Source organism: Panthera pardus, unplaced genomic scaffold (genome assembly GCF_024362965.1).
Source record: "Panthera pardus isolate Hobbes unplaced genomic scaffold, ASM2436296v1 HiC_scaffold_13, whole genome shotgun sequence".
NCBI lineage: Eukaryota > Metazoa > Chordata > Mammalia > Carnivora > Felidae > Panthera > Panthera pardus.
In genome coordinates this window covers 188506765-188531759 of record NW_026526688.1, presented here as the reverse complement: position 1 = coordinate 188531759, position 24995 = coordinate 188506765, and the positions used below count along the sequence as shown (strand labels likewise).

General features: G+C 40.0%; 2 protein-coding genes across 8 annotated transcripts in view; one reads left to right on the top strand and one right to left on the bottom strand.

Moving 5' to 3' along the window:
• Positions 1-1840: 1840 nt before the first annotated feature.
• PACRGL (parkin coregulated like) lies at positions 1841-24995 on the top strand. 5 transcript variants are annotated; one of them, XM_053901646.1, is made up of 10 exons: positions 1841-2001; positions 6096-6163; positions 6292-6446; positions 9493-9560; positions 11556-11646; positions 14337-14471; positions 14940-15047; positions 16790-16870; positions 19694-19791; positions 20554-24995. In XM_053901646.1, the coding sequence occupies exons 2-9, from the start codon at positions 6112-6114 to the stop codon at positions 19748-19750; spliced, it is 747 nt and encodes a 248-aa protein (XP_053757621.1). In that variant the 5' UTR covers positions 1841-2001; positions 6096-6111; the 3' UTR covers positions 19751-19791; positions 20554-24995. The 5 variants fall into 5 exon arrangements, with proteins under 5 accessions (XP_053757621.1, XP_019309446.1, XP_019309447.1 ...); XM_019453901.1 differs by lacking the exon at positions 20554-24995 and adding an exon at positions 4097-4344 and having other exon boundaries at positions 19694-20483; XM_019453902.1 differs by lacking the exon at positions 20554-24995 and adding an exon at positions 4097-4369 and having other exon boundaries at positions 19694-20483.
• Positions 21184-24995, bottom strand: part of KCNIP4 (potassium voltage-gated channel interacting protein 4) — a 537043-nt gene continuing 533231 nt past the window's right edge. For all 3 annotated transcript variants that reach the window (XM_019453907.2, XM_019453906.2, XM_053901645.1), the window contains exons 7-8: positions 24465-24527; positions 21184-22676 (exon numbers count right to left, since the gene is read on the bottom strand). In XM_019453907.2, coding sequence (XP_019309452.1) covers positions 22629-22676; positions 24465-24527 — 111 coding nt within the window. In that variant the 3' untranslated portion in view covers positions 21184-22628. The remainder of the gene's footprint in view (positions 22677-24464; positions 24528-24995) is intronic.

The following is a 24995-nucleotide window of genomic DNA, read 5'->3' as shown; positions in this document are numbered from 1 at the left end:
AAGAATGAAATCTTCTGATTTCACTCTCCCCAAATTCTACAATTTGTTATTAAGCTTCCCCATTGGCCAAGCCCAAGTGTGATCTGGAGGGCATGGGAGCCTTGTCGATGCCAATCCATGGTGATCAGCTCCCAGAGTGCACAGTAGATGGAGAACAGCGGAGAGTAAATTAGTAGGGGAATAGGGAAGATGTATGGTACTCACTGTATAGTGAGTATAGTGAGATGTTTAGTAACAGCCATGAGCCAGGTGCTGCTAAGTCTATCAGTGGGGATGCTAGGTGGGAGGGAGAGGGCAAGGAGATATCATAAGGCATGGAGAATCTGAAGAAGGGAGATCATAAGGTGAAAATAGCTAAGAAAGATGATCTTTTTTTTTCTTTTTTCTTTTTCTTCTTCCTTTTTTTTTTTTTTTTTAAACACTACTTAAGGGGCACCTAGGTGACTGAGTTGGTTAATCCTCTGGCTCTTTTTTGGGTCAAGTCATGATCTCACAGTTGTGGGATAGAGCCCCGAGTGGGGCCTGCTTCGGATTTTCTATCTGCCGGTCCCCTGCCTGCTCTTTCTCTCAAAAGGAATTAAAACAAAAACAAAGTTAAAAAAAATTAACACTACTCTCAAGCACACGTTGTGCTAATTGGAGACCAAAGGGATAGAGACAGTTTTGGTCACATGGGGAAGATAGGTAAACACATAATGAATTTTAAAAGTTTAGACTTGTATGCAAATTTCACAGTACATTCGAGGAGTTAGATATACATAGGATTCGTTTGTTTGTTTCGTTTATTCAAAGAGTACTTTCTGAGTCCTGCTACATTGTGCCAGAAGGTGGAGAAACGCAGGGAAAAGGCGTAATCATTGTCATAAAGAAGTCACAGTCTGTGGGAGAAGCTTCCACAGCAGTGACTCAGGAAGCAAGAATGGAGCTCCGAGGGCAGGGAGGGATGATAGGGCCTGGAGGGCTCAGACAATGAGGACTGTATAATTAGCTAATACCTGAGCAAAAATGCTAAGGCTATGGATGACAACAGAAGACGCTAGAAAAGAATGCAGTGGACAGGTTTGAAGGACTGTTTACTATGACAATCCAAATTGCTTTTGGTAGACACATGGGGACATTCATTTTCCTGCAGCATCAGTTTTATTAAAATAATCTGAAGTTTAAAAGCACACCCACTTTCTTTTTTTTTTTTTTAATTTTTTTAATGTTTATTTATTTTTGAGACAGAGAAAGAGCATGAACGAGGGAGGGTCAGAGAGAGAGGGAGACACAGAATCTGAAGCAGGCTCCAGTCTCTGAGCCGTCAGCACAGAGCCCGACGCGGGGCTCAAACTCATGGACTGTGAGACCATGACCTGAGCGGAAGTCGGCCGGTTAACCAACTGAGCCACCCAGGCACCCCCACACCCACTTTCTTGAAATACGGATGTATTATATAGAATGCCGTGGCATGCGAATCAGGAAGTTATGGAAGGAAACGAAATTCCACAGCTGGGCCTGTAGGTGGCTTTGGCTCTCTCTCCCGAAGACCCTGGGGCTGGAGTTCAGGATCCTTAGCTTTCAGGTTCTAGGGCAGGTGGAGAAAATTTTAAGTGTTCAAGAAACGTGTTAAGTGTTAGGTACAGGGACTAGGGAGAGATTGTGGTGCAGGGAACTAGGAGTCTGTGCTCTCCTCTGCTCTCTGCACCTCTCATCAGTCCTCAAAGACCCTCCACACGGTGCCCCTTCGCCACCACGCAACGCCAGCCCCCGGCGCCTCGTTGCCAGGACAACCCTCTTCCGCCCGGCGCCTCCGCAGCCTTCCTGCTAAAGGCTTAGAGGACGCTGCGTGCGTCTGACGTCACTGCGCGGCGCGGTCAGATCTGGGGACCGCGCGAAGCCTCGTTTTCCCGAGCCCCGGCGGTCGGTGACGCGAGTGGGGTAGTTGGCCGAGCGGGCGCAGGGCGAAAGTGCCAGCCGGCGTGGCGGCCGGCGTGCGCATCGCCGCGGGAGAGAGGCGCGGTAGGATCGGGTACGGGGTGCCGTGGGCCAGGGGTGCGGGGATCCCGCCGTGCCGCCCGCCCCGTCTCCGCCCTGCAGGCTTCCGGGCTGGCCTGTCTCTAGGGCCGCCGGACTCGTTGCTAAGGACCTTGAAGCTGCCGAGCGCGGAGAACGCACCCTTCCTTTCCCGGGGTCAGGCTTTGGCGGAAAGTAGCCCGCCCTTCTTCCTCCCAGCTCCCCGGCTCCTTAAAACAAAACAAAAAAGCCAAAAAACCCCAAAAACACTCAACTCTGTTTTTCTGGATTTTTTTCCTACACGTCCTCCTGATTTTCCAACTTTGACACCACTCTGTCCCTGAACGGGTCTTAAGTGTTTGGAAGAGTGTGGTGTTAGAGAGGAAGAGGGTAGGAAAATGGAAAGCAAACTTAAGACCCTTAATATTGGCCCTGTGGATTTATGGTAAAAAGGGATAGGTGGATATTGGGCTCTGTGGCTGCACTCTGGAATTTGAAGGAGCTTTAGAGATGGGTCACGGCTTCTTCAGTGGGATGCCTGTCACTTCTGGAACTTTCTGAACAACGGATGAGAGAGTAGGAAAAAAAGTGGCCTCTGCCCCTTGAGAATTTAGCAAGCCTTTTAGTGCGGTGGTCTCAAAGCGTGGTCCCGGAAGAAAGTGCATATAGGGAAAGAAATAGGATATGTGAGCTGTCCAAAACAATGAAAACCAAAGTATGCTTTTCCTAGCACTGACACGGATGTCTATGGCCCCTTTCGGATGATCCGCGGCACCTAAGGAGACGAAAGGGAAAATGAGGGTTCTGCTGTTGGGGCCCTGCTTGATTTGCTTGCTCTCTGGTTTATGACATAGTTTAGATGTTTGGGTCAAGGGGATTCTAGTGCCTGTTTAGAATCTTTATATTGTTTTGTAAAAGAATGAGAGGTGACTGCGATAATATTTGTAGCACGAAACAGTCCTTACCTTTTCACTTCCTTCCACCATTATTACCTTTTTACACCACCCTCCTCATGTTATTTAATGAAAAAATACTTAAAAGAGTTGTTGAGTGTAAGATGAATTAAGTCTTTTTTCTTTTACAAACAACTCATGTTCCGGTTTTGTTGTCAGTGGTATGCTCCCAGATGGGTATCGTTTTAAAAAATTGAGCAGACTTAATTTGTAAGGTAAAGGTGGATTCTTTTAATAATAGGTGAAAAATAATTGTTTTGGAAAACAAGTCTCTAGGGTGTTTTGAAAGTGAACGCAGAAATGTTTGCATCGTGTATGTGTGTTTTGAAATGACTGCTGAAATTTACCTAAGTATATTATACATAAAAACTGCCCTGTATGTGTAAAACCTTTGGAGGCTCAATTTTCTGGCACGTTTCAAAGTTTTTCAAAATGAAGAGTTTCAGCGGCTCTTTGAATTCATTCAAAATATAACGCAGCACCTTCTTGCAGGTACCTTTCAGGAACGTCTTTTTCACATGAAAGAAGATAGAAATTTAGTTGTTCCTACACAAACTTTTGTAGATTTGGTAGGTAGTGTTGAAAACTATGCATCGTGGTTTCATGTGTCCAACTCTGCTCTTTTTGTGTTTGTGGGTAGGATCTTTGTGATGCCTCATTTTCAGCTGTGACAGCTATTACAATTTATGATCAAAAGAAATATTAATTCATTAGTCTTCATCAACATTAAGAGCAGTTACTGTAATTGTCCCCAATTATAGAGTTGAAGAAACAGAGACACAGATTGATTGATTGATTGATTGATACATACATATGTATGCATACGTACATACAGAAACTTAGATCATGCTGTTCCCATCAGGAGATTCTCAAAACTGAGACCTGGCATGATAGTAAATACTTGTTGAATATTCACTGAAGTGCAGTGTTAGGTTGAAATATTTAAAGCCTGGCTTATCTTGACTTAGAATATTATCTGACAAATTTAATGAGCCATTAATTACCATAATTCTGGTAAATGCCTTAAGAATGAAAGTGAAGTGTGATATTGGGAAGTAAGTCATCTGCTGGTAGTAAGATGAGGAAATTAGGTGAATGAAAATTGTTCTGTTTATGAAACGATCTTACATTTAATTTATCTTTGCAAGGCACTTGGATGTGGTCACATCATGTTTGAACTATCTTGGGGCTGAGTTAACGGAGTTTTGTCCTCCTTGTGAAGAATTCTAATTTGGCAAGTGGATTAAAATCATCTCATGAGGAATCACTTGCCAAAGCATCAATGTTTATCCTGAAGAAGAGAAAACGAAGGAGTCTGTGTCTCCAATATTTGAAAAACTCATTTGGAAGTGGAAGAAGACTTCATCTATGTTGCCTTAAAGGAAGATCTTACAGTGTAGTTGAGGAGTAGTTATATGCGTGTGTGTGTGTGTGTGTATGTGTATGTATGTATGTGTATGTGTATATGTATATATGTGTATATGTGTATATATGTATATACACACATTTTATTTTTTTTATTTTTTTATTTTATTATTGTTATTTTTTAACGTTTATTTATTTTTGAGACAGAGAGAGACAGAGCATGAATGGGGGAGGGTCAGAGAGAGGGAGACACAGAATCTGAAACAGGCTCCAGGCTCTGAGCTGTCAGCACAGAGCCCGATGCGGGGCTCAAACTCACGGACCACGAAATCATGACCTGAGCCGAAGTTGGCCACCTAACCAACTGAGCCACCCAGGCGCCCCTATACACACATATTTTAAACTTTATTTTGAGAGAGAGCATGCACACGTGTGGGGGGAGGGGCAGAGAGAGAAGGAGAGAGAGAATCCCAAGCAGGCTCTGAGAGGAGTCTGCTGTGGTGCTCGAACCCAGGAACTCTGAGATTATGACCTGAGCCAAAATCAGAAGTCCAACATTTAATTGACTGAGCCACCCAGGCACCCCAGGGTAGTTATCTATTTAATAGCAATTCTAAAGGCTTAGAGTGGGAAATGCTCTAGTGGAAGAATGACTAGAGTGCTGTGCAGTGAGGGAGTGGAATAATCAAGTAGAAATAAGGAGAGAGTGCAGAAATCAAGAGTGCCATGGACGTACACATTTGAGAAACAGGAGATCGGGAAAGGCCGCATGGAATTTGGGACTGGAGCCAGACCTAGAAATACCAGCAGGCAGTTGGGTATATGAATCCAGGTGCGTGTGGTGGATTGCTTGGTAGACATAGGAGTTTATGATCAGGCAGAAAATCATCACTGGGAACTAGAGTCCTCCCATTAGCGGAAAAGAGGAAAGCGTGGAAGAGGGAGAAGTGAACCATCGCTGGCTGGTTGAGCAACTTGATATAATGCCTTCTTTACTCCTCAGTAACAGCCTGTATAGGCTTGTATTATCCTCCGCTTTTAAAATGTCTGGAAATCCAGGCTTGGGGAGATTAAATGATCTACCTAATTCATAAACCTGGTAATCGGTAGAGATGAGGGTGTAGACCCAGATCTGAGCCTAAAGCGGCTTCCGCCTCATCACACCACATTGATTACGTCTGTAAGAAGTGAAGGAAAAGAAGATAGCAGTGCTCTTAAGTCTTTTAGCCTGAGGGACCAGAAAATTGGTGGTACCTTGAATTAACAAGAGGTCCATAACTTCAGTGTGATAACTGTAGTTTTGGTTATGTTCAGGTTAAGGAGCTTCAGTCCCTTGACTAGGAGAGGTCATTATGTCTTGAAAAGTCGGACTTGATATGCAGGTGTTAGCATTTGGGCCTTTGGAAATAGAGACCAGAGAAGATAGAGACGCCAGGGGATGTGCCAACCTCTTACTCCTTTCAGAAATCCAGTCCATGTTTTCTGACTATAGCCAGAGGTCTGCAGTTGAGTTTCTAAAAGCTTATTTTGACAGTTTGAATGGGAAAAAATGTTTATTTTATTTATCTTATTTTTTTACAGATTGTTTTTCATTTACTGTTATTGATACTGAAGTTGACATAATTTTGTATTTTTTCATTGGTCTTTGGGGTATTTTGCTCCATGCCATATCTTTTTTGTGTGTCTTTTACTGTATTATTTACTCTGTTCTGTTTTGGTCTTTATGTTGTTAATGCATCTCTTACTCCCCAAATTCTGAAATCAAGTTGCATTTAACTGCAGGCGTGAAAGGGAAGCAATGCAGAAATCAGAGTGCCACGGAGGCGTTCAGCTGAGAAACAGAGGGGCAGGTACAGAACATTGCTTTTTAAATGAAGAGGTGAATCGGGTTAGTGACACATTCTGTTACACAGATGGATAAGAGTGAACTTTATCTCTTCCACCTCTTTTGTTGTTGTTGATCTTCCGTTTTTTCCAGATAACTGTGATCAAAGGACATCATCGAGCATACAAATAAAACATAGGACTACAGTTCAACAAGGCAAATCCTCATCATCAACCAGTTCCCCAGAGTCCGCAAGAAAATCTCATCCTCGACCAAGTGATAAACTTAACCCTAAGACAATTAACCCGGTAGGCACAAAAGACAGTCAGGACTGCCTTGTAGGCATTGTTTTGTTTTGTTTTGTTACATTTAGGCTAGTGATGAAGGGCATATGGTAATCATGATGAAGAATGGAAATAATGATGATGGGAGTGTGGAAATGAGAAGGTGTCAAATGGGGAATAGGCAGTTGTGGCGTATCCTGTCACATTCATGGAGCAGTACTGTAGAGTGTAAGATGAATTGCATATCAGCTTTATTTTTTATTTTCTTTAGTTCTGCTACTTCCTAATGTCAGTGAGTAAACTTGTATTCAATTGACGTGGGAGGAACCACATGCTTCCACAGTGGCATAAACGTCCCTATTTTACTTTGATTTATAAATTAGCTCCCCAGGAAATGCCTCTATAGTACCAGCCTCCCTTTGCCTTCTGACAGCAGTTTAACCACATTCCACAAATAGGAGATTTACGCGCATGAAAGAGGATAATCGTTAAGTGTGTAGATCACTGAATTATCCAGAAAGTGGGCACACGTGTGCTACAACACCAGGCAGTGTGTGGCCCAACCTTGCGTAGGGTAAGATGATCCTGGTTTCAGCCTTTAAAGGGGATTATGAGAATGGCTGAGACACTGATTTTGATGGCGGGTAAAACATAGAAAGGGTACGATGAACTGGCCAAGGGCAGGAGATTTTCTGACTTTCCAAGTGAAAAATTGTGTCAGCATATGTGTTGCTTTGCTTCTTTCTGTAAACTGCACAGTGTCAGAGGAGTGGGACTCCGGGAGAATGTCCTCCTCTCTCCTTGCTCTTGCTTCTTTTTCCCACGTTTAATTGAGAGATTCGTGGTGACACTTCTGTTCTCTTCCTCTCTTTGGGGAAAGAACTTTGTAAAGTAGTAATATTTAGTGGCCCTAACCTTAAATTTTATTGCTAATTAAGGAAAGTTTGGGGAAATAATGACTTGACCTGAGAATAGAGGATATTAGACAAGACCATGTCGAAGATCTGTAAAAGCTACCAAACCAGAGTAAGTCAGTCAGAAGTCAGGACAGAAGTCACCATTAGGGAAAAAGGTGGTTAGTGACTGGGACGAGGCACGGCAGAGGTTCCTAGGGTGCCGGTCACGTTCAGGTTTTCCATACCTGCATGTTGTTACCCCACTGTTTTGGAGAATTCACCGGTCTACGTACCTATAATTTATACACTTCAATGTGTGTAAATTTTGAGCACTTCACTTGGATCAAAAATTACATGTGTTGAAACTCAGTATAGTGAAGTATATTTAATGTTGATTATTTTACAGTTGAAATCTAGTGTGTGATGATATTGTTAAAAACTGAAGGGACTATAGTTTTTTTTCATGGTAATGGAATTTTGGTAAAATTTGGTAAAAATTGATAAAATGAACCCACTGGTAGAAAGAAAAATTGATAATGTGGGACTTGGAAGATAAAGCTATGATTGTCTCTAAAAGGAGTTACAAATTAAAGGAAAAGAATGGAATGGCTTAGAATTTCAATCAGAAATTTTGTCTTGGTGGTTGTTTTGGATATTTAGGGATTATTTACATGATCTGTAGGTCCAAAAAATAAAATCAGTTCCTAATAGGTGGTAGAACTAAAAAAGTGTTTGTAGTCCTAATTTGTCTTAATTTCCCCCCCCCCACTTCAACAAACACTTTTTCAAGTTTCCTTATCTGATATCAATTACTTGAAAACAGTTTTTAAAATAAATTTTTCTTAGTAGGAATTGTAATTAAATGAATGAAACATTACTATTTCTGTGAATTATTATGCAGAATTTGGGTTGAACTTTGTAAATGAATCTCCTATTATAGTATTATGTGTCAATGACATTTCATCTGTGTGTTGTAACTTCAAACATGTGTTTTTCCAGAGGAAAAAAGGCTAATTCTAAACTTATACCCTTAAATATATTTTTAAATTACTGCAAGTGATTGAAAAATAATTTTATCTAGTTGTATCTTTAAAAAAGATTAGTCCATTTATATTTTATAATTTAGACAACTATATTTTATTTGATTATGTTCAAAGTACTGTGTGATGAAATAATAACTTTTTGTGCCTAAATTCTCTAAGGATCAACTGCATTGAAATCATGTATCCTGTGATTATTTAACCATTGTGATTGATCATCTCTTAAATGATCTTTGGGAATAGATACAGAGTTAATTTATTCTTTTGTTTTTTAACTTTTCTTTTTTTTTGATGTTTATTTTTGAGAGAGAGAGCGCGAGCAGGGGAGGGGCAGAGAGAGAGGGAGACAGAGGATCCTAAGCGGGCTCTGTGCTGAGGGCGGAGAGCCCATGTGGGGCTTGAACTCACAAACCATGAGACCCTGACATGAACCAAAGTCGGACACTTAACTAACGGAGCCACCCAGTCACCCCCAGAATTAATTGATTCGTAAGATAATATGTGGACAAAGTTGTGAAGTTATATATCTAAGCAAACACATCTGAGCACATGTTCGTGGGAGCCTTGCACCACCTTCAGCTCTGTCACTCCTGCCAATCGTAAGCCTTTGTTTTTTGTAGAAGCGTGAAACCATTTGGGAGAGATTACAGGTTCTGGACCCTCCAGACCGTCCATATTTGACTGGAGGACAAGTAGGAGATGCGCTGGCGACTGAAGACAATTCTGCTTTCCCTGTACCTAACACTTCTTCCCCATGTAGCCCTCACCTTGAGAGCTCACAGTGGGGGAGGGTAGAAAGATGTATTATCTTTGTTATATTTATTTATGATGTTCGTATAATAGTATTTGTCTATATTATATATGTGATCCCAGCTCCTTCACGCCTTCGGAAACAAGTTAGGGGCTAAAAAGAAAGACACAGCTTGTGGCTGTGGTTGTGGGTCCAGTACTGAGGGGACCGATCGTTTTCCTCAGGTGTGTTGCCGAGTTGAGTGATGCACTTGATACCAGCATCGTGGGTGAAAAGTCAGGATGTCCCTTTGCCTCTGACCTCAGCAGGATGAAAATCGGGCAGGTATCACAGAGTGGAGGTGATGGTATACTTACTGCATTCGTGTCATCTTTTTCTTTCAGTTTGGTGAACAGTCCCGAGCCCCTTCTGCATTTGCGGCTATTTACTCTAAAGGAGGTATTCCTTGCAGGTAAATCAGTACGGATGATAACTGACCAGATTATTCAAAATAACTGAGTCAAATCAATAACAGTATTTAGTTTAAATGTATTGAAAATTTTATATACTAGGAGGTTGCAGTAAAGGTGACTTATTTACACTTTGGCTGTTGGACTGGGGTAGATCGTGAGACATTGTTGAAGAAAATCATTTCAGTTCCAAAATAGAATTACAAATAGATCTGTAATTTAAGAAATGGAATTAACCAGTTTCTGAAACAATATAAGCATTCATAGCCTCGGGCGAGTTGCAAATAAATAGTCTGAAACTGAAAGTTTATAATTGAATGGGATTGTTTCATTAGTTTTTTGTTTGTTGTTGTTGTTTTGGGTTTTTTTAATGGAGATTATTTTTTCTTATTTTATTTTTTATTTTTTAAAATTTATGCCCAAATTAGTTAGCATATAGTGCAACAATGATTTCAGGAGTAGATTCCTTGGTGCCCCTTACCCCTTTAGCCCGTCCCCTCTCCCACAACCCCTCCAGCAACCCTCAGTTTGTTCTCCATATTTATGAGTCTCTTCTGTTTTGTACCCCTCCAGGTTTTTATATTATTTTTGTTTCCCTTCCCTTATGTTCATCTGTTTTGTCTCTTAAAGTCCTTATATGACTGAAGTCATATGGTTTTTGTCTTTCTCTGACTAATTTCACTTAGCATAATACCCTGTTTCATTAGTTTTTGAAATGACATTTGAAAAATTTCAAAAAGTTGTATTTATTGAAATTATATTTATTAATGAGTACATACGGTAGTTCTTCCTCACTTTTGATACAGTTTTTGCCACCTTTTGTAAGAGACATCAGAAGTGTTTTAAAGAAAACGATATAGTTACTGATAGAATGATACCATTTTAAGATTTCACTACCAAGAAACATTTCTTTCTTCTAAGTGTATCCAGTTTTAGCCGTTCTGGGTGATGGGAAATGTCATTTTCATTGTGGAAAGAATAACCACGACATTCTTTTTGTTGTTTTCTAAAATTCAAGAAATGTAGTTTTTAATGGTATTTGCAGATTTGGAGAAATGAGCTCAAGAGGCATTCCTCACTTTATTGTTATTAGTTTTTTATTTTATTCTGAGTCAAAACCATATTTACATATTCTTACACCCCCCCCCCCCACTCTAAGCAATCATGGTTGCTAAAATTGTAAAAATGTTACCGAGGCCTCTTGCTGTTAAGAAAATAACACTAAAAAAGGTGTCAAGAAGTTGAGAACATTACAAAAGGGTGAAGAAACATTTGAGCGTCTTGAGTAAGTTCACTGTCATGGTTATGATGAGGGTTCTCTTGATGTATTTATATATCAAAACCAGTATCAAATGTTACACTTCATAACCATGTACAGTTTGTTGTACGTTGGTTAAGACTCAGTAAAGCTGTTAATAAAAAAAAATGTTTTTAAAGCAACAGCAGCAGCAGTGACCAATTCAAGGGGCTATCATTTTGTAACCCTGCATGGGCTGTTTCACCTCCTGGCCTCTGTTTTCTTTTGTGTAACAGAGGGGAAATCTGGCTTGTATTTAGATCATGAGGGTTAAAGAATCTGTATCTGAAAAATAATGTTCCATATAAAACACGTTACTGTTTCTAATTATCACATTTCTTTGTTTGCACATTGGTAGGTTACCTATTTTGTTACAATTATGACTTAAACATGTCAAGTGTAGCATTTGTGTTAAGACTCACAGATGGCACCATGCTTGAACTCCCAACACTGTAGGCTGAACACGTGTGGAGTTGAGTTTTCCCGCGAAACGGTTTTGCTGAAAGGATAGGAGTGGGGGTTACAGACTTTGCTGTGTGAGATGCCTTCGTAATAACGTTGCAAGCCATGATATTCCTACATGTTACAGAATAGTTCTAATATGATTATGTTCTGGAAAGAGTCTGAATGTGTTAGAGAATTAGTGTTTAATATATAATTACATTGTCCGTGTTGCGTTTACCAGTGTTTGTTATTTTAGATTGGTCCATGGTTCAGTGAAACACAGACTGCAGTGGGAATGTCCTCCTGAAAATCTTCCATTTGATCCTCTTCTTATTACTTTAGCAGAGGTATGTGTGATTTCCATTTCTCCTGAGTGTTTATGGAAAAAAACACCTTAAAAACTGTATTAAATGTTACTTCACAACGCATCAGTAAATCTTATTTTATGCTTTTGGAATAAGAGCCAAGCGAAAGTCATTAAAACACCAGCGCTCCCTTAGGAACTAATTATGATCAGTATATGTTTATTAGAAACTGATTAATCAGCTTTATAAACAACTTAGTCTACACAGGGATTTGTAGATAAGTAGATGAAATATTCACACTTAATTCCAAAAAAGTACTTGGAATCATATTGAATGAGTCATATCAGGAGAACATCAGTGCTTTAACTTAAACTACATCAGATAGCAATGGGTGGTTGATCTATTTCTATACAACCAGTCATGTTTAACGTGAATGTGATATGTTTTTTAGGGAGCTGATACTAACTACCTAAACATCCTTTTGGAAAATTCTCTGGGCTTTTGCCCACCTGTACATTTTAAGTCGAATGTCAGGGAGATCGTTTTTGTAGAGGATTTTAAGAAAATTTTTCATAGATTCCTTATATTTTTTACCATGTCAGGAAAAAGTTGGCAGAGTATTAGCTTCAAGTGGATCAGTGATCTCTTCTGTGAAATTTATTCCCTTAGAGTCACAAGTTGAGAAATGAACTAGCCAGTTGTCTTATGTTTAAGTTACAGATACTTGTCTTTTTTAAGAGTTAGGATCATTTTTGTTGGTCTTTGTTTTTCTTAATTTATATCTCTGCTTACAAGATTATTTTGGTTTAATAACAGCATATTTTTATGGGTAGCCTATTTTGAAATTCAGTTTTGATCAAAGTCTTTTAAACTTGGTATTAAAAACTTAAAAATGTATCAATGTTTCATTAGTTTAAAAAATTTTTTTAAACCTTTTGTATATGGTAGCAAACCATTTTTTAGATGAATCACAACTATAGTGACACCTTTGAAAACATGGTCCAATTAGGGGTGCCTGGGTGGCTCAGTTGATTAAACATCCCACTCTTGATTTCGGCTCAGGTCATGATCGCACAGTACGTGAGATCAGATCAGGCCCCGCATCTGGGTCTGGGCTGACCGTGAGGAGCCTGCTTGGGATTCTCTCTCTCTCTTCTGCCCCTCCCCCATGAGCTGGTGCACCTGCCCACTCACTCTCTCTCTCAAAAATAAACATTAAAAAAAAAAAAATGCTCTAGCTAATCACAAAGTGAGGAAGGTGAGGGGAGTTCTTTAATTTGGAGAGTCCCTAAAGGGACTCTGTGTTTAGTTGAGATTACATAAAGTCAGTGCTTTGAATAATTATTTTCCAAACACCAATGCCTTTATTTCTGTGTTGGGTACATTATTAGCCTTTCCTTCTACTTATTTAATAATGGAAAAGTACTGACAGAACCACCACTATGGAAATCCACCTCTCTTGACCTGATCCCTCATCTCTACAATGGCCAGGAGAGGCACAACCTTAGGGTGATAGAAGCTGTGTTCCAAAGTGGTGCTGCTGTGCTTGGCGGTCCAGGAAAAGAAGTGTTTGATCACTGTTTGGAAGCAGATAGTTTGGTCTAAAGAGCAAATTGGTTGAAAATTAGTATTTTTAGGCATGACTTTGCAGGCAGTTTTACTTATTCACAGATAATAATTAGTCAAACTGATGGAGTATTGCTGTTGCTTTTTTTTGTATTACGTTTTCAAAAAAAGTCAGGTGGCTCTTCTGTCTTGACTCAAAGTGATGGATTAAATCACAAAAGAGTACTATCCAATAGTTTCTGATGCATTTAGGGTGAAAGAAAGGATACGGGTTATTTTCATATATATATATATTTTTCAATCTTATTTATTTTTGAGAGAGAGACAGAGTGTGAGCAGGGGAGGAGCGAAGAGAGAGGGAGACACAGAATCTGAAGCAGGCTCCAGGCTCTGAGCTGTCAGCACAGAGCCCAACATGGGGCTTGAACTCATGAACCGTGAGGTCATGACCTAAGCCAAAGTCGGATGCTCAACTGACTGAGCCACTCAGACTCCCCTTCATATTTTTATTTCGCATTCCAATGTTAAAAATGACATTTAAAATCTTACAGTGGTTTTCTGTAAGATTTTCATAGGAAACGATGTTTTTTAAATATCTTAATGTAAAATATTTAAATATGAAGGAAATACAATATTTTAGAAACTCATTAAACAAGTTGTAAAGTCACTGTAAAGGTAGGAGGTCCAATAATTATAAACCATCATTGGCTGATTTTCTGTGCTTGCAGACAGTATTTGGTAGTACACACAAAATGTTTTCAGTATCCTAGTGAGGGTTTCTTTTACGTTTTTTCTTTTTTTTTATTATTTACCTTTCCTCTCTCTTCCTCTCCCCTTTTATTTTCTTCCTCCCTTTCTTTTTCTTTATTTCCTTTATTTTTCCTTGCTTTTCCGTTTCTTTTTCCTGTTCTTTAATGTTCAAAATCTTTTCCTTCCTTCTGTGGGTAGAAATTCGTCCTGTCCCATGTATGTCCTTTGTTCCACAATTTCTGGGTTTAATTGAAATTGTAATTATTGAAATTATAAATCATGATTAGGAAAACCATAATAAAACTTGATTTTCATTTAGACTAGTAAGAATTCAGTTTTGTTGTTAGTATAACCAGATGCTTAGTAAATCTTTTTTGTTTGCTTGTTTTGTTTTGTTTGTTTTTTGTCTTTGGCAGGGTTTGAGAGAGACTAAACATCCATACACCTTCGTGTCAAAGGAGGGATTTAGAGAATTACTTTTGGTCCAAGGAGCTCCTGAAAAAGCTGTGCCTTTGCTTCCAAGACTGGTTCCTGTGCTAAAGGCGGCTCTGGTATCCTCTATTCCTTTGGACTTTCTGTGGTACATTTAGAATATTTTATGTCTTTTTTTCTTCCAAATTGTATGCAAATGAGTCCTTTACCTGTGATTTTGATGTGTGTGCAAAATTAGGCCATGGTTATTCAGGGACAGATGATTACTTACTTGAAGACACCTGTAGAGGATATCCGAAAGGTAAAAGGGGACATTTTCAGTAATGAGAGAAAGTAAGAAACCTCACATCAGCCTTGCTGCTTGCTGTGATACAGCTAAGCTAATATTTCAGTCAAGCCAGTTTATTTTTTTGCTTCTAGATGGTATAACATTAAAGGTATTTTTTTAGATTCAGGGTTTAGTGGCTTATCTTCTAATTTTGAATGTTCAGTCTTACTTTTTTCTCCACCTGCTTACCCTTTCTTCTTACTTGTCTTTCCTCTTTCCTTTTCTGTCCCTGTACCCCTGACTGTCTAACCCCCCCCAGGTACACCTGGATGATGACGTGTTTGCAAGAGGTCTGAATGCTCTCGTGCAGCTAAGTGTCGTCGTTGGTCCTTCTCTGAATGACCATCTGAAACATCTGCTGACAAGTGTAAGTACTGAAAAGATGACAGAGTGCTTGTGTATGCGTATCATGCACTGTCTGTATCTTGTCGTGATCAGTGGCTTCCAATTAGTCGTTAACGGATTCAGAAATCCTAAAAAAAATCTGATTCTTCTTCTTCTTTTTTTAATGTTTATTTAGTTTTGAGAGAGAGAGAGAGAGAGAGAGACAGAGAGAGTGAGAGCGAGAGTTGGGGAGGGGACAAAAATTAACGAACAGTACAATGGTCTTATGCCCATGTTGATTAGCACGGATTATAAAGACAGCTCATCCACCCTCCTGTGTAATTGTACATTGCCACAGTCATGATTTTCATCATTTTCTTTGTTTTTCCTTGTAAGTTTTTAGTGAATCTGTAAACAGTATTCAGGATGAGACGTTTCCCTGTTATGTGTAGCTTAATCCTTAGGACAGATACACACTGGGATACTGGGCAGTTAGAAGGACTCGGGAAACTCAAAAAGCTGTTACACGGTTTCGTTCATTACAGTGAAGGGCTACCAAGTAAAAGCCACAAAGCAAGGAGGTGCACAGAGCAGAGCCCAGGAAGGTCAAAATGTGGAGTCTCCAGTTGACCTCTCTCACACTGGAGTTGGACAGCGCTTGCTTCCTCCAGCCAGAAGTGATATGTGGCAACACAGATGGAGTATTGCCGTCCTAAGAAACTCCCCTCAGCGTGGTGTCCCAGGGTTCATATTAGGGTTCTGTCAAGCAAGCATGACTGGCTGCTTGCATGGCCGACCTTAGTCTCCAGCCTCTTCAGAAGCTGAGCTGAGATCATGTGGCCCAAGGGCCCCATGTAAACAAAGACGCTCTTATCTGGCAGGATCGTACCAAGGGCTTAGAGGTTCCCATACGGGAGCCAGAGACAAGGGCCGATCTTTTCTTTAGGTGGAATTAATCCGTTACTGCACACACTAATAAAAAATTAAAGTCCTTGCTGGAATAACCCACAGCTGGCATTTCTCTGTGTGCATCCTTCTGTAGTTCAGAGTTGAGGCATGTAGTTCAGTCATAGTTTCACTGTTTTTTTCTTGGACCAGTCCATTTAGAGAGATCCTAGAACTGGATGTTTAGCTTCTTACTCTGCAGAGAGACCATACACCCCGGGAACACCTGGCAAAGCCTATAGAGAGTAGGGATGGGAGTGAATCTAGCAGGATTGCCATGCTGAGGTTAGGAATAGCGGGAGATGAATTCCCACCAACACCAGGTGTTTGATGGAGAGAAGACACAGTGGGAATAGACTCTCGAAGCTTAATATATGGGAAGCCTTAGGAGAGAAGGAAGAGGATCCTGGCAGGTGTTTGCTTACAACCTTTAGGTCAGCAGGTTGTACCTGACTAGCCACAGGAATTTCACCCTAATATATAAAATGACTTATTTTAGATTGATTACTCCATTCAGACATTCAACATTTTGACAAATCTGTTGCTCTCTGCCCTTCTGTTTTGTGTTCTGTGCCAAGTAATATGCTGGACACTGGAACTATAATGCTGAACTTGTTTTAACAAATATAGTGGTGTCTATTGCATATAAATTTCAATGAGATATTTTCTAAAAGAAGCCTTGGAATCTAAAACAAATTAAGTGGTGTTCGTGTACTTAACTATACGGTAAGGATTCAATGATTTTATTTCTAGTTAGCATACTCCTTAGTGAAGTTTTACTTATGCCTGTGGTGAATATTGCTACTTTGCCAAGTCATTCTCCCAATCTTATTTTAAAAGCTTTCCAAGAGACTGAGGGATAAGAAATTCAAAGAGCCCATCACCAGTGCATTACAGAAGCTAGAGCAGCATGGTGGGAGTGTAAGTAAAGCCTTACTCCTTAAGTCGTGGGTTTTTGTTTGTTTGCTTCTTTGTTTTTTACTTTTATGCTATGAAACTGACTGTATGACATCTATTATTTCAACCACAAGTTATCACGTGCAGTTGATATTTTCATTTGAGAGTTCGGAGCTTCCATCTTACGTAGATCACACGGTTTCTAAGCATTGGGATTCGGACCAGATTGTGTTAACACGGCCGTTCGCTTCCTCTGCTCTGACTATACCCTCCACGTGGTGCGACTTGACAGGTTTTTTTCCTTTAGTTTGGATGTTCTTGCTTAGACCATTGGAAAATTCAGAAAACAAAAGGATTAGTACAGAGAGCTCGTTGAAGAAAGTACTTTTCTTTTTCTTTCATTTCCCATCTTTTCTGTCTAAAAAATTTACAATTTTCCCATCTTCAGAGATTGAAATGAGATTCCCAGATGGCTGCAATATCATGTCTCGAAGTGCATGCTATCTGGAACGTGTGTGCACACGCACACACACGAGGATGAATCAAATTATTCTGACTTGCAAGAATGTGCGGGACTCTCTGGGGGAATCTCATTATATGTGGGGTGTCAAATAACTAGGTTAAGTGAATTTTCATCATTTAAAGCAGTGTTCACATAATCTAGTCTTGGAAATATTTCTGTAAAGCAGTGATCCTATCTTGTTTTGGAGATTATATGTAATCAGATCCTTTTTTAATTTTTAAGTTTATTTATTTATTTTGAGAGGTTGGGGATGGGGAGCAGAGAGAGAGAGAATCCCAAGCAGGTTGCACGCTGTCAGCACAGCATGGCTCAAACTCAAGAATCACAAACTGAGCCGAAATCAAGAGCCAAGCGCTCAACCTGCTGAGCCACCCAGGCGCCCCAACGTTTAATCGGATCTTAATGATAGCTTTGCATGGGACTGTTTTAACATTGCAGAACTTAGTTTCATTGCAGCTACTTCCTAAAGGAATTATAAAGGAAATTTGTGTGATCATATACAGTTTTAAAATGTCAGATACGTTAGTTTAAGCTTTGTCTAAGTTACCTAATTTGACCAATTACAGCGACTTTTAAAATTGATTATATTCGTTCTGTGATGAATGCCTAGAATAAAGTTTAGGTGGAGCAGGTAAGTCCCTAGACTACTAGGTAACGGATTTCTTTATTGCGTGTGGAGGATTAGCATTCAGACACCTTGTTGAGAGGTAGAGAACCATCCCCTAGCCAATCCAGTGTCCTCAGCAGAAGGGAACTTCTTTTTGCTTATAGATGTGCTTCTGAGAATTGGAATGCAAAATAATTTGCCAATTCCTCCCTTGTGAAATGCAAGTAAACGGATGCTAAATAATGATGATACAGCTTCCAATCTGAAACTCTCCCCGGGTGGTTTACACACATCCTGTGGAATCGGGCAAGAAGAAAGGGGCAGGCCCAGCATGTTAGATTTCATGAGTAGGTGTGCGGAGGAGGGCATAGTTTTCGAGTAAATAAACTTCAGACAGAACACATGAGATTTGGAGGAGAACACAGAGGGGTGTACATGCCCAGCCCGGAGCTCCCGAGGCAGGCAGCGAGGGAGCTCCGCTTGTTGCCACGCGATGTCATTGTTTGGAATCTTGCTAATACAGGGTAAAAAAAGATTTTGAAGTTAAGTATTGTTTGCTCCTTCAGACTTTTTCTCTTCTTGTTTTCGACTTCTACTGTCGTGCATAATATTTCAATAATTTGATAATATTTGATCAGAGATTTTCTGTTGGTGTGCTATTAAAAATTGGCCTAATTACCATTATGCTTTTGCTTTCAGTACTTTGTAATCCTCCCTGAAATTAACAAGTGCTCTTCTTTGTCTTCAAAAACCAAATGTTTTTATATCTTTCTCCTTCTCTAAATAGTAGAGATGAGTCTTTAAAAATTTTTTTAATGTTTACTTATTTTTGAGAGAGACAGAGACAGAATGCTAGTGGGTTAGGGGCAGAGAGAGAGGGAGACACAGAATCTGAAGCAGGCTCCAGGCTCCGAGCTGTCAGCACAGAGCCCGACGCGGGGCTCGAACTCACGAGCCACGAGATCATGACCTGAGCCGAAGTCAGCTGCTCAGCCGACAGAGCCACCCAGGCGCCCCTGCAGAGATGAGTCTTTAAAAGAATCTTCTCAGTATTACAGTTTCTCGTTTCTTGGGGCTTGTGTGTGCCACAGTGATGGAAACATTCAGCTTCAGGGCAGACAGGAAAGTGAGTTATAGTCACAGTGTCGTTTTCTTATAACCAATCAGTTGACTACCTGCCTTAAGTTGCAGTCGGTTCACTCTCAACCTTGATATAATTTTCATCCTAAATCATAGGCACATCTGTCTTGGAAAAGGTACGTACTTGCACACACCCCAATCTTGATCGAACACGTGGGAAGTGATTACCTGTCAGGTACTCAGTTTGAGTACTTTTTAGACATTGTATCCACTTAATCATCACTGCAGCCCTCAGGGGTAGAATTTGTCGTTATCCCCCTTTAAAGACCTAGAAACTGAAGCTCAAAGAGAGAACTAGCCCCAGATTTGACAGTGAAGCGACTGGCAGCAGCTGGATTCATACACTGGTGATCTGGTTCCTAACTAAGTCTCCAGTGAAACGTTTTTTTAAACAGAGGACCACCTATACTGTATTCAACTCAGAAAAAATGTTACACTTCTCATTCCATCATTCTGTTCTCATTCCATTTGGTTTGAGTGTTGGACACTTCTTTAGGCTTATTCCTACAGGTGTAATTAATGCCTGTTAGGGAACCCTGCATGATACTGATGAAGCTACGTTTTTTTCTGTTGACAGGGAAGCCTTATCATCATCAAATCTAAAATTCCAACATATTGTTCCATATGCTGTTGAAGAAAGGAGCCCACAAAAATCTCCTTACTTCCTGGTGACAGGTGTGAAATGCTGGCCATGGGCACCTATGGTACCTTTTCAGATTCACTTCAGGTTGTTCTTTTGTAAATCACAGCCACCATTCATTCCTTACTAGTTTAAGATGAGTAAACCTAGTTCCACTGAATCATAATAAAAGTTACCCATCAACAGGAAAGAATGGTCAGTGATGGGGAGTTGTTAAAAACAGTTCTACAGTAGTATAATTTTGTGGGGTCGGTTTTTCATATATTTACAGCTTAGTGCAAACAACCATTACTGGGTTTATAGTAGATGCATTTGTATTTATTTTCTAATGCTTTGTATTTATAATATCCCTTTCACACTCAGTTTGTAGCTGTGTGCTTATTTTTAGACATTTTGTCATTTTGTCATTTATCAAAGCTATGGAAATTTAAAGTATGGATAAACATTTGTGAGTTCACTTTTAATTATTGTCTGTACATATGCATCTTACGATGTAGAATCCTTGGAAAAAGCCCATGCCAGAATATTCTAGTTTAAGAATTTTTTTTACATGTGTAAATTCTCTTGTAAGTATGTTGTTTATTACAACTTATTAAAACTGCCTAAACTTTAGGTGTTGGGTTTTATTTAAGTAAATGTCATTTTTGTATCCCGTAGTCTGAAAATACTGAAGATACTCATGTCACGAAGATCTTTAGAAATTAAAATCTGAAAACATTTAAATGCACTCCGTGATTTTGTCGTGCCTGCTTATGTTTAACCATTAATTAAAAAAGCTTTTAAAACATACTTTATAGGCATAGCCCTCAGTGATGGTGTTGTATTTGCTGACCCTGGATCGCTCTACAAGAGAAAGGAATGGAGTGAGAAATAGAAAACCAGAGTACGACTTCCCATCCTGAGGGCAAGAAGAGGCTGTGGGGACATGAGTAGCCACCACACCGAATCCAAAGCAGATTTTCTTTGGGAGGGATGAAGATTGGGGATCACTCCTTTCTGCAGGAGCAGCCGTCTTCGGTCTCAGTAGCATGAGAGACCACCCTCTCGCTCCTTCTCTCAAATACACGGAGTGATCTCTTTGCAGTTCTCACCTCAGATACAGTCTCACAGCTGGGATGTCAAAGAACACAAGTAATTTCTAAGGAGTCATAAGTGCAGAAATGCCCATCGCCCCTCAGAGCTCTGGTCCTTCCCAGTCCCCCCGTCTGGGATACTCTTTCCTCAGGTCTCTGCTCCCGTCATGTCCGCGGACCACATGAGCTAAAACACCCGCCGGCCCACTGGTCTTGCTTTTACTCTTCTTCATCGCACCCAGCCCCACCCTGAGGCAAACGTGCACACGACCCGACGGTGCCAAAAGAAGGACATGATATTTTCAATCTGGTACTTAACGCTTGTTGGAATAAAAATACCTGCAACATGGACAGTAGAGTTAGAAACATTTTATTCGCTTTTAGTTTTCCTTTTTGAAATACAAAATGTGCACATTGAGTTTACACAAACACGCGATGGCGGATTTCAGTGTACATGTACTGTACTACTCTGAATGTCTACACTGGTGATAGCAGGGCGGCTCTCAACATCCTATCTCTACACCAGAATAGATACCTGATTGAGTGTTGCAAGGACAGTCGCTAATTTCCTCCCACTGTAGCCTCTCGGTCTTTGTGATATTTCTGCAAAGTAGGGAAGGTGTGTGTATCCTAAGTGATGTTGTGGCCACTTGACAATTTTGGCTTAAGATCATTGAAGAGAATCTGAATTGCTGGAGTGTTACGATGAGCTAAATCATAAGAGTCCAGATGAATTGCTTAGCATTTATTTTCATCTTTAACGAAGTTTTGGTATGGTAGTTATTGATAAAATGGAGTCACTGATGCTTTCAAAGTGAATTCTGCTTGCTCTTTGTTCCCTGTAGGCCTTGGGGTAGTCCAGGTTTCTTTGTCCCTGAATGGCATGTAATAGAAAGGTGTCTTGAAGGAGTCGAGGGAGAGGGGATGGAGTAGGCCCTCAATGCTGTTAGGGATTACTTGTTACTAAGCATTACCATGTAACTCGAGGACAGATACCCTGACCCTTTGCATATGCCTATAAACATCCTTGCTTTGTTCCACACCTTCACGGACTTCCACTTAGTGACAAGATAGAAAATAGGCCACCTGTAGGATTGAACAAATCCCAAATTATATATATCATGTAGGCCTTGGCTATAATATGTATTATGAAAAATTAAGAAATGCTTATTAAATAAGCTTTATTAGGCATATGCTGACATCTGGTGATAAACTAATTTGTTTCATGTTGTAAAAAATGCCAGATAAATGAATATCTTTAACAGAAAGCAGCAAATCCATAGAAACTGGGACTGTGTGTTTGCTTGTTACTAATCATAGTAATCTTGTTTTGTTTACTTAGTGTATAAATGGAATTACAGCATACAAACATGAAAATTAATTTCTGGAAATTAAATGCAGATGCCAATAGTTTAGAAAACCATTTAAAATCCTGGGGCTGAATACGTACAGTTGAGTAGCAAAAAACACTGATATTTTAAAATCACTGGTAATGGGAAAGCTGAATAATCCCATGGCTAAAGAATCAGTAAAACTCTCTGCCAGATTCTGTACTTTGGAAGAGTCACAGGGCATGAAATGACTTAGAACATCCCATGAACTCAGTGGCATTATGAAAAGGATGCAAAGTTGTAACTGGAAAACTCAAATCTTTTGGGGATTGCTTTATATTAAAACAAAGCTTGTTTGCATAATATGCCTCAGTGTAAAGCTGAGCAATCTATGCTAAAAGTGGTAGCTCCAAGTTTAAGTGTGGTACAATAGTTCACATTTGTCTGTTTGAGGATGCATTTGACAAGTTAAATCACATTTTCAAAGAGCTGCATGGAGCGCATGATGTTTTCATCCTGTAAGGGAGAAACACAGTGGGATTAAATTAAGCGTAGCTGCAAGGGCAAGTACACTGTTCTGCTTCTGAGTACTGCCCGCCCCCCACTGCGTATGCCAAAAGCTCAAATACTAAGTGTTTGCACATACAGATATCATTCTATCCCTTTTCCATCTAGATAACTATGGAGAGCCCATTTTACAAATGTAAAGTCTGCAGGCTTTCAGTATTTCATTTGAATCTTAGTTGGTGTCAATAGGGATTTTTTTTTTTTCAAATTAGAAAACCAGAATGGAAACTAGAGAGGCGTAGAGAGTAAGAAAAAAAAAAAAAATGGAGCAAATGCAAAATTTTGGCATTCCAGGTAGATCACAGGCCAAATCACAGAGATTTGTACATGTAGAAGGAAGCAGGGTTTGTGCGCGAGCCAAGAGCCAACTTCATTCAGGATTGGAGGGGGGGCTTGGGAGACATGTTTGTAGTCATTTCACCTCTCTTTCTGGGTCTCTTAGGGTTAAATCTGTATGGCCTTCAGGAGCCTTTAAAAATGAATGTTCTCATGGGGTGCTTGGGTGGTGCAGTTGTTTGAGCGTCTGACTCTTGATTTGGGATCTGGTCATGGCCTCACGGTTCCCCTGGTGGGATCAAGGCCCACGTTCGGCTTTGCTCTGGTGGTGTAGAGCCTGATTCTCTCTCTCCCTCTCTCTCTCTGCCCCTCTTCCTGCTCGCGTGCTTGCTGTCTCTCTCTCTCTCTCTCTCTCTCTCATAAACATTAAAAAAAAAAAAAAAAGTGAATGGTCTCTCAGTGCCAGAGGAGGGACTATTGAGAGCAACCTTTGGACAGTGGCTGTGTGCAATTTAGCATATTCCCTAGAAACTGAAGAGCACAGATTTTGACATTATAGGGGCACTTGGAGATTCTATATGAATGGCACTCAGTGAGCTGTTTACAGTGATGATAAATAGCTGAACTTGTGCCGACTTCCCCTTCTAGTAATTGCATCAGCCAAGCAAGTAACTGCATCAGCGGACTGATACCACCAAACTGATCCTTGCAAAGGCCGCCACATCGAAATGTGAGTTGAGAAACGAGCAGGCGCCAACAAAGGAAAAGTGTATCAACTTGAAAATGAAGAGAAAAGCTAAAGATCAACAAACCTCATCCTCTCTGTATTTATTTAAAAATACTCATTCTTAATTGTGGCTCTACCCATGCATCAAGTCAAATAACTTTAGGTAAGCTAAAACTAACCTCCCATCAGACAATGGAGAACCACTTGGATTTCTCTGAATTTTCTGTGCTTTGTTTTTTATGACTGAAGGCCATTACTGGCGCAGCCAAAGAGCCATTTCGGGTGCGCCTACGTTAAAGCAACGCGTTTCTCTCAGAAATCGGATGCAAACTCGGCCTGTGATGTACACTTGGCTGTACTGGAATTATACATCTATGGAGATAATATGTTATATGCTAAGTTTAGGCAAAGAGCAATTCAAAGCTCACATATGTTTTACCCTCAGTAATGAATACTCTAAAGGATTTAAGGAATGAAAATGCAGTATACTTGTAATAGTTCTCTTTAGGGCTTTCTGTGTGGCTCTCCTAAGGGTAGGCACTCTATAAATGTTAATTAATGAACTATAATTAAGTTGACAATTGTTTTTAGAGTGGTAGCTTCTCTTAGCTGCGTACGAATGGTAAGCTTAGGTAAAGTTTATATTGTGCTCAGTTCATGGTGGCTAGCTGACTTGACTTAGTCTGGCTGTTATGAAAGCAAAAGGGATAGTTTCTTTACTACTATGAACTTACTTTTTGGCAACTTTCAATGAACTCATCTATGGTAACAACTCCATCTTTGTTTTTGTCCATTTTCTGTTTGGAAGAAAAGAACAAGAAACTTTATTCCGACTTATCCCTTGTTACCCTGACACTTGAAGCGAATGAAAAATCCACCTGCCTGTTTCATGGGGAGGATCTGCTTCATTCTTAGTGATAAGAATCATATGACCAACTGCTGTTAAGCTGTTCCCTTTTCAAAAGAATGTGGTGGAGATCTAGAATTGCTGCCCTACGTAAAATCTGGCACTCTAGCTCTGACAGAGTTCAGGCAGTTTGCGGACACTTTCAGAGCCTTGGTTTTTTCATCTGTAAATTGAGGCTAATGAGGATTTATAACTTTAAGGATTCTTGTGAGAATAATTGAAAACAAACCCAGAAACAAACATGTGAAACATGGCAATTCCTTAGTGTTCTTTCCAGGATATAGTGACTGTTCAATAAGTGTAGTTATCAGTATTATAATGCATTCAAATCCAAAATTATTAAATTAGTATGATACTT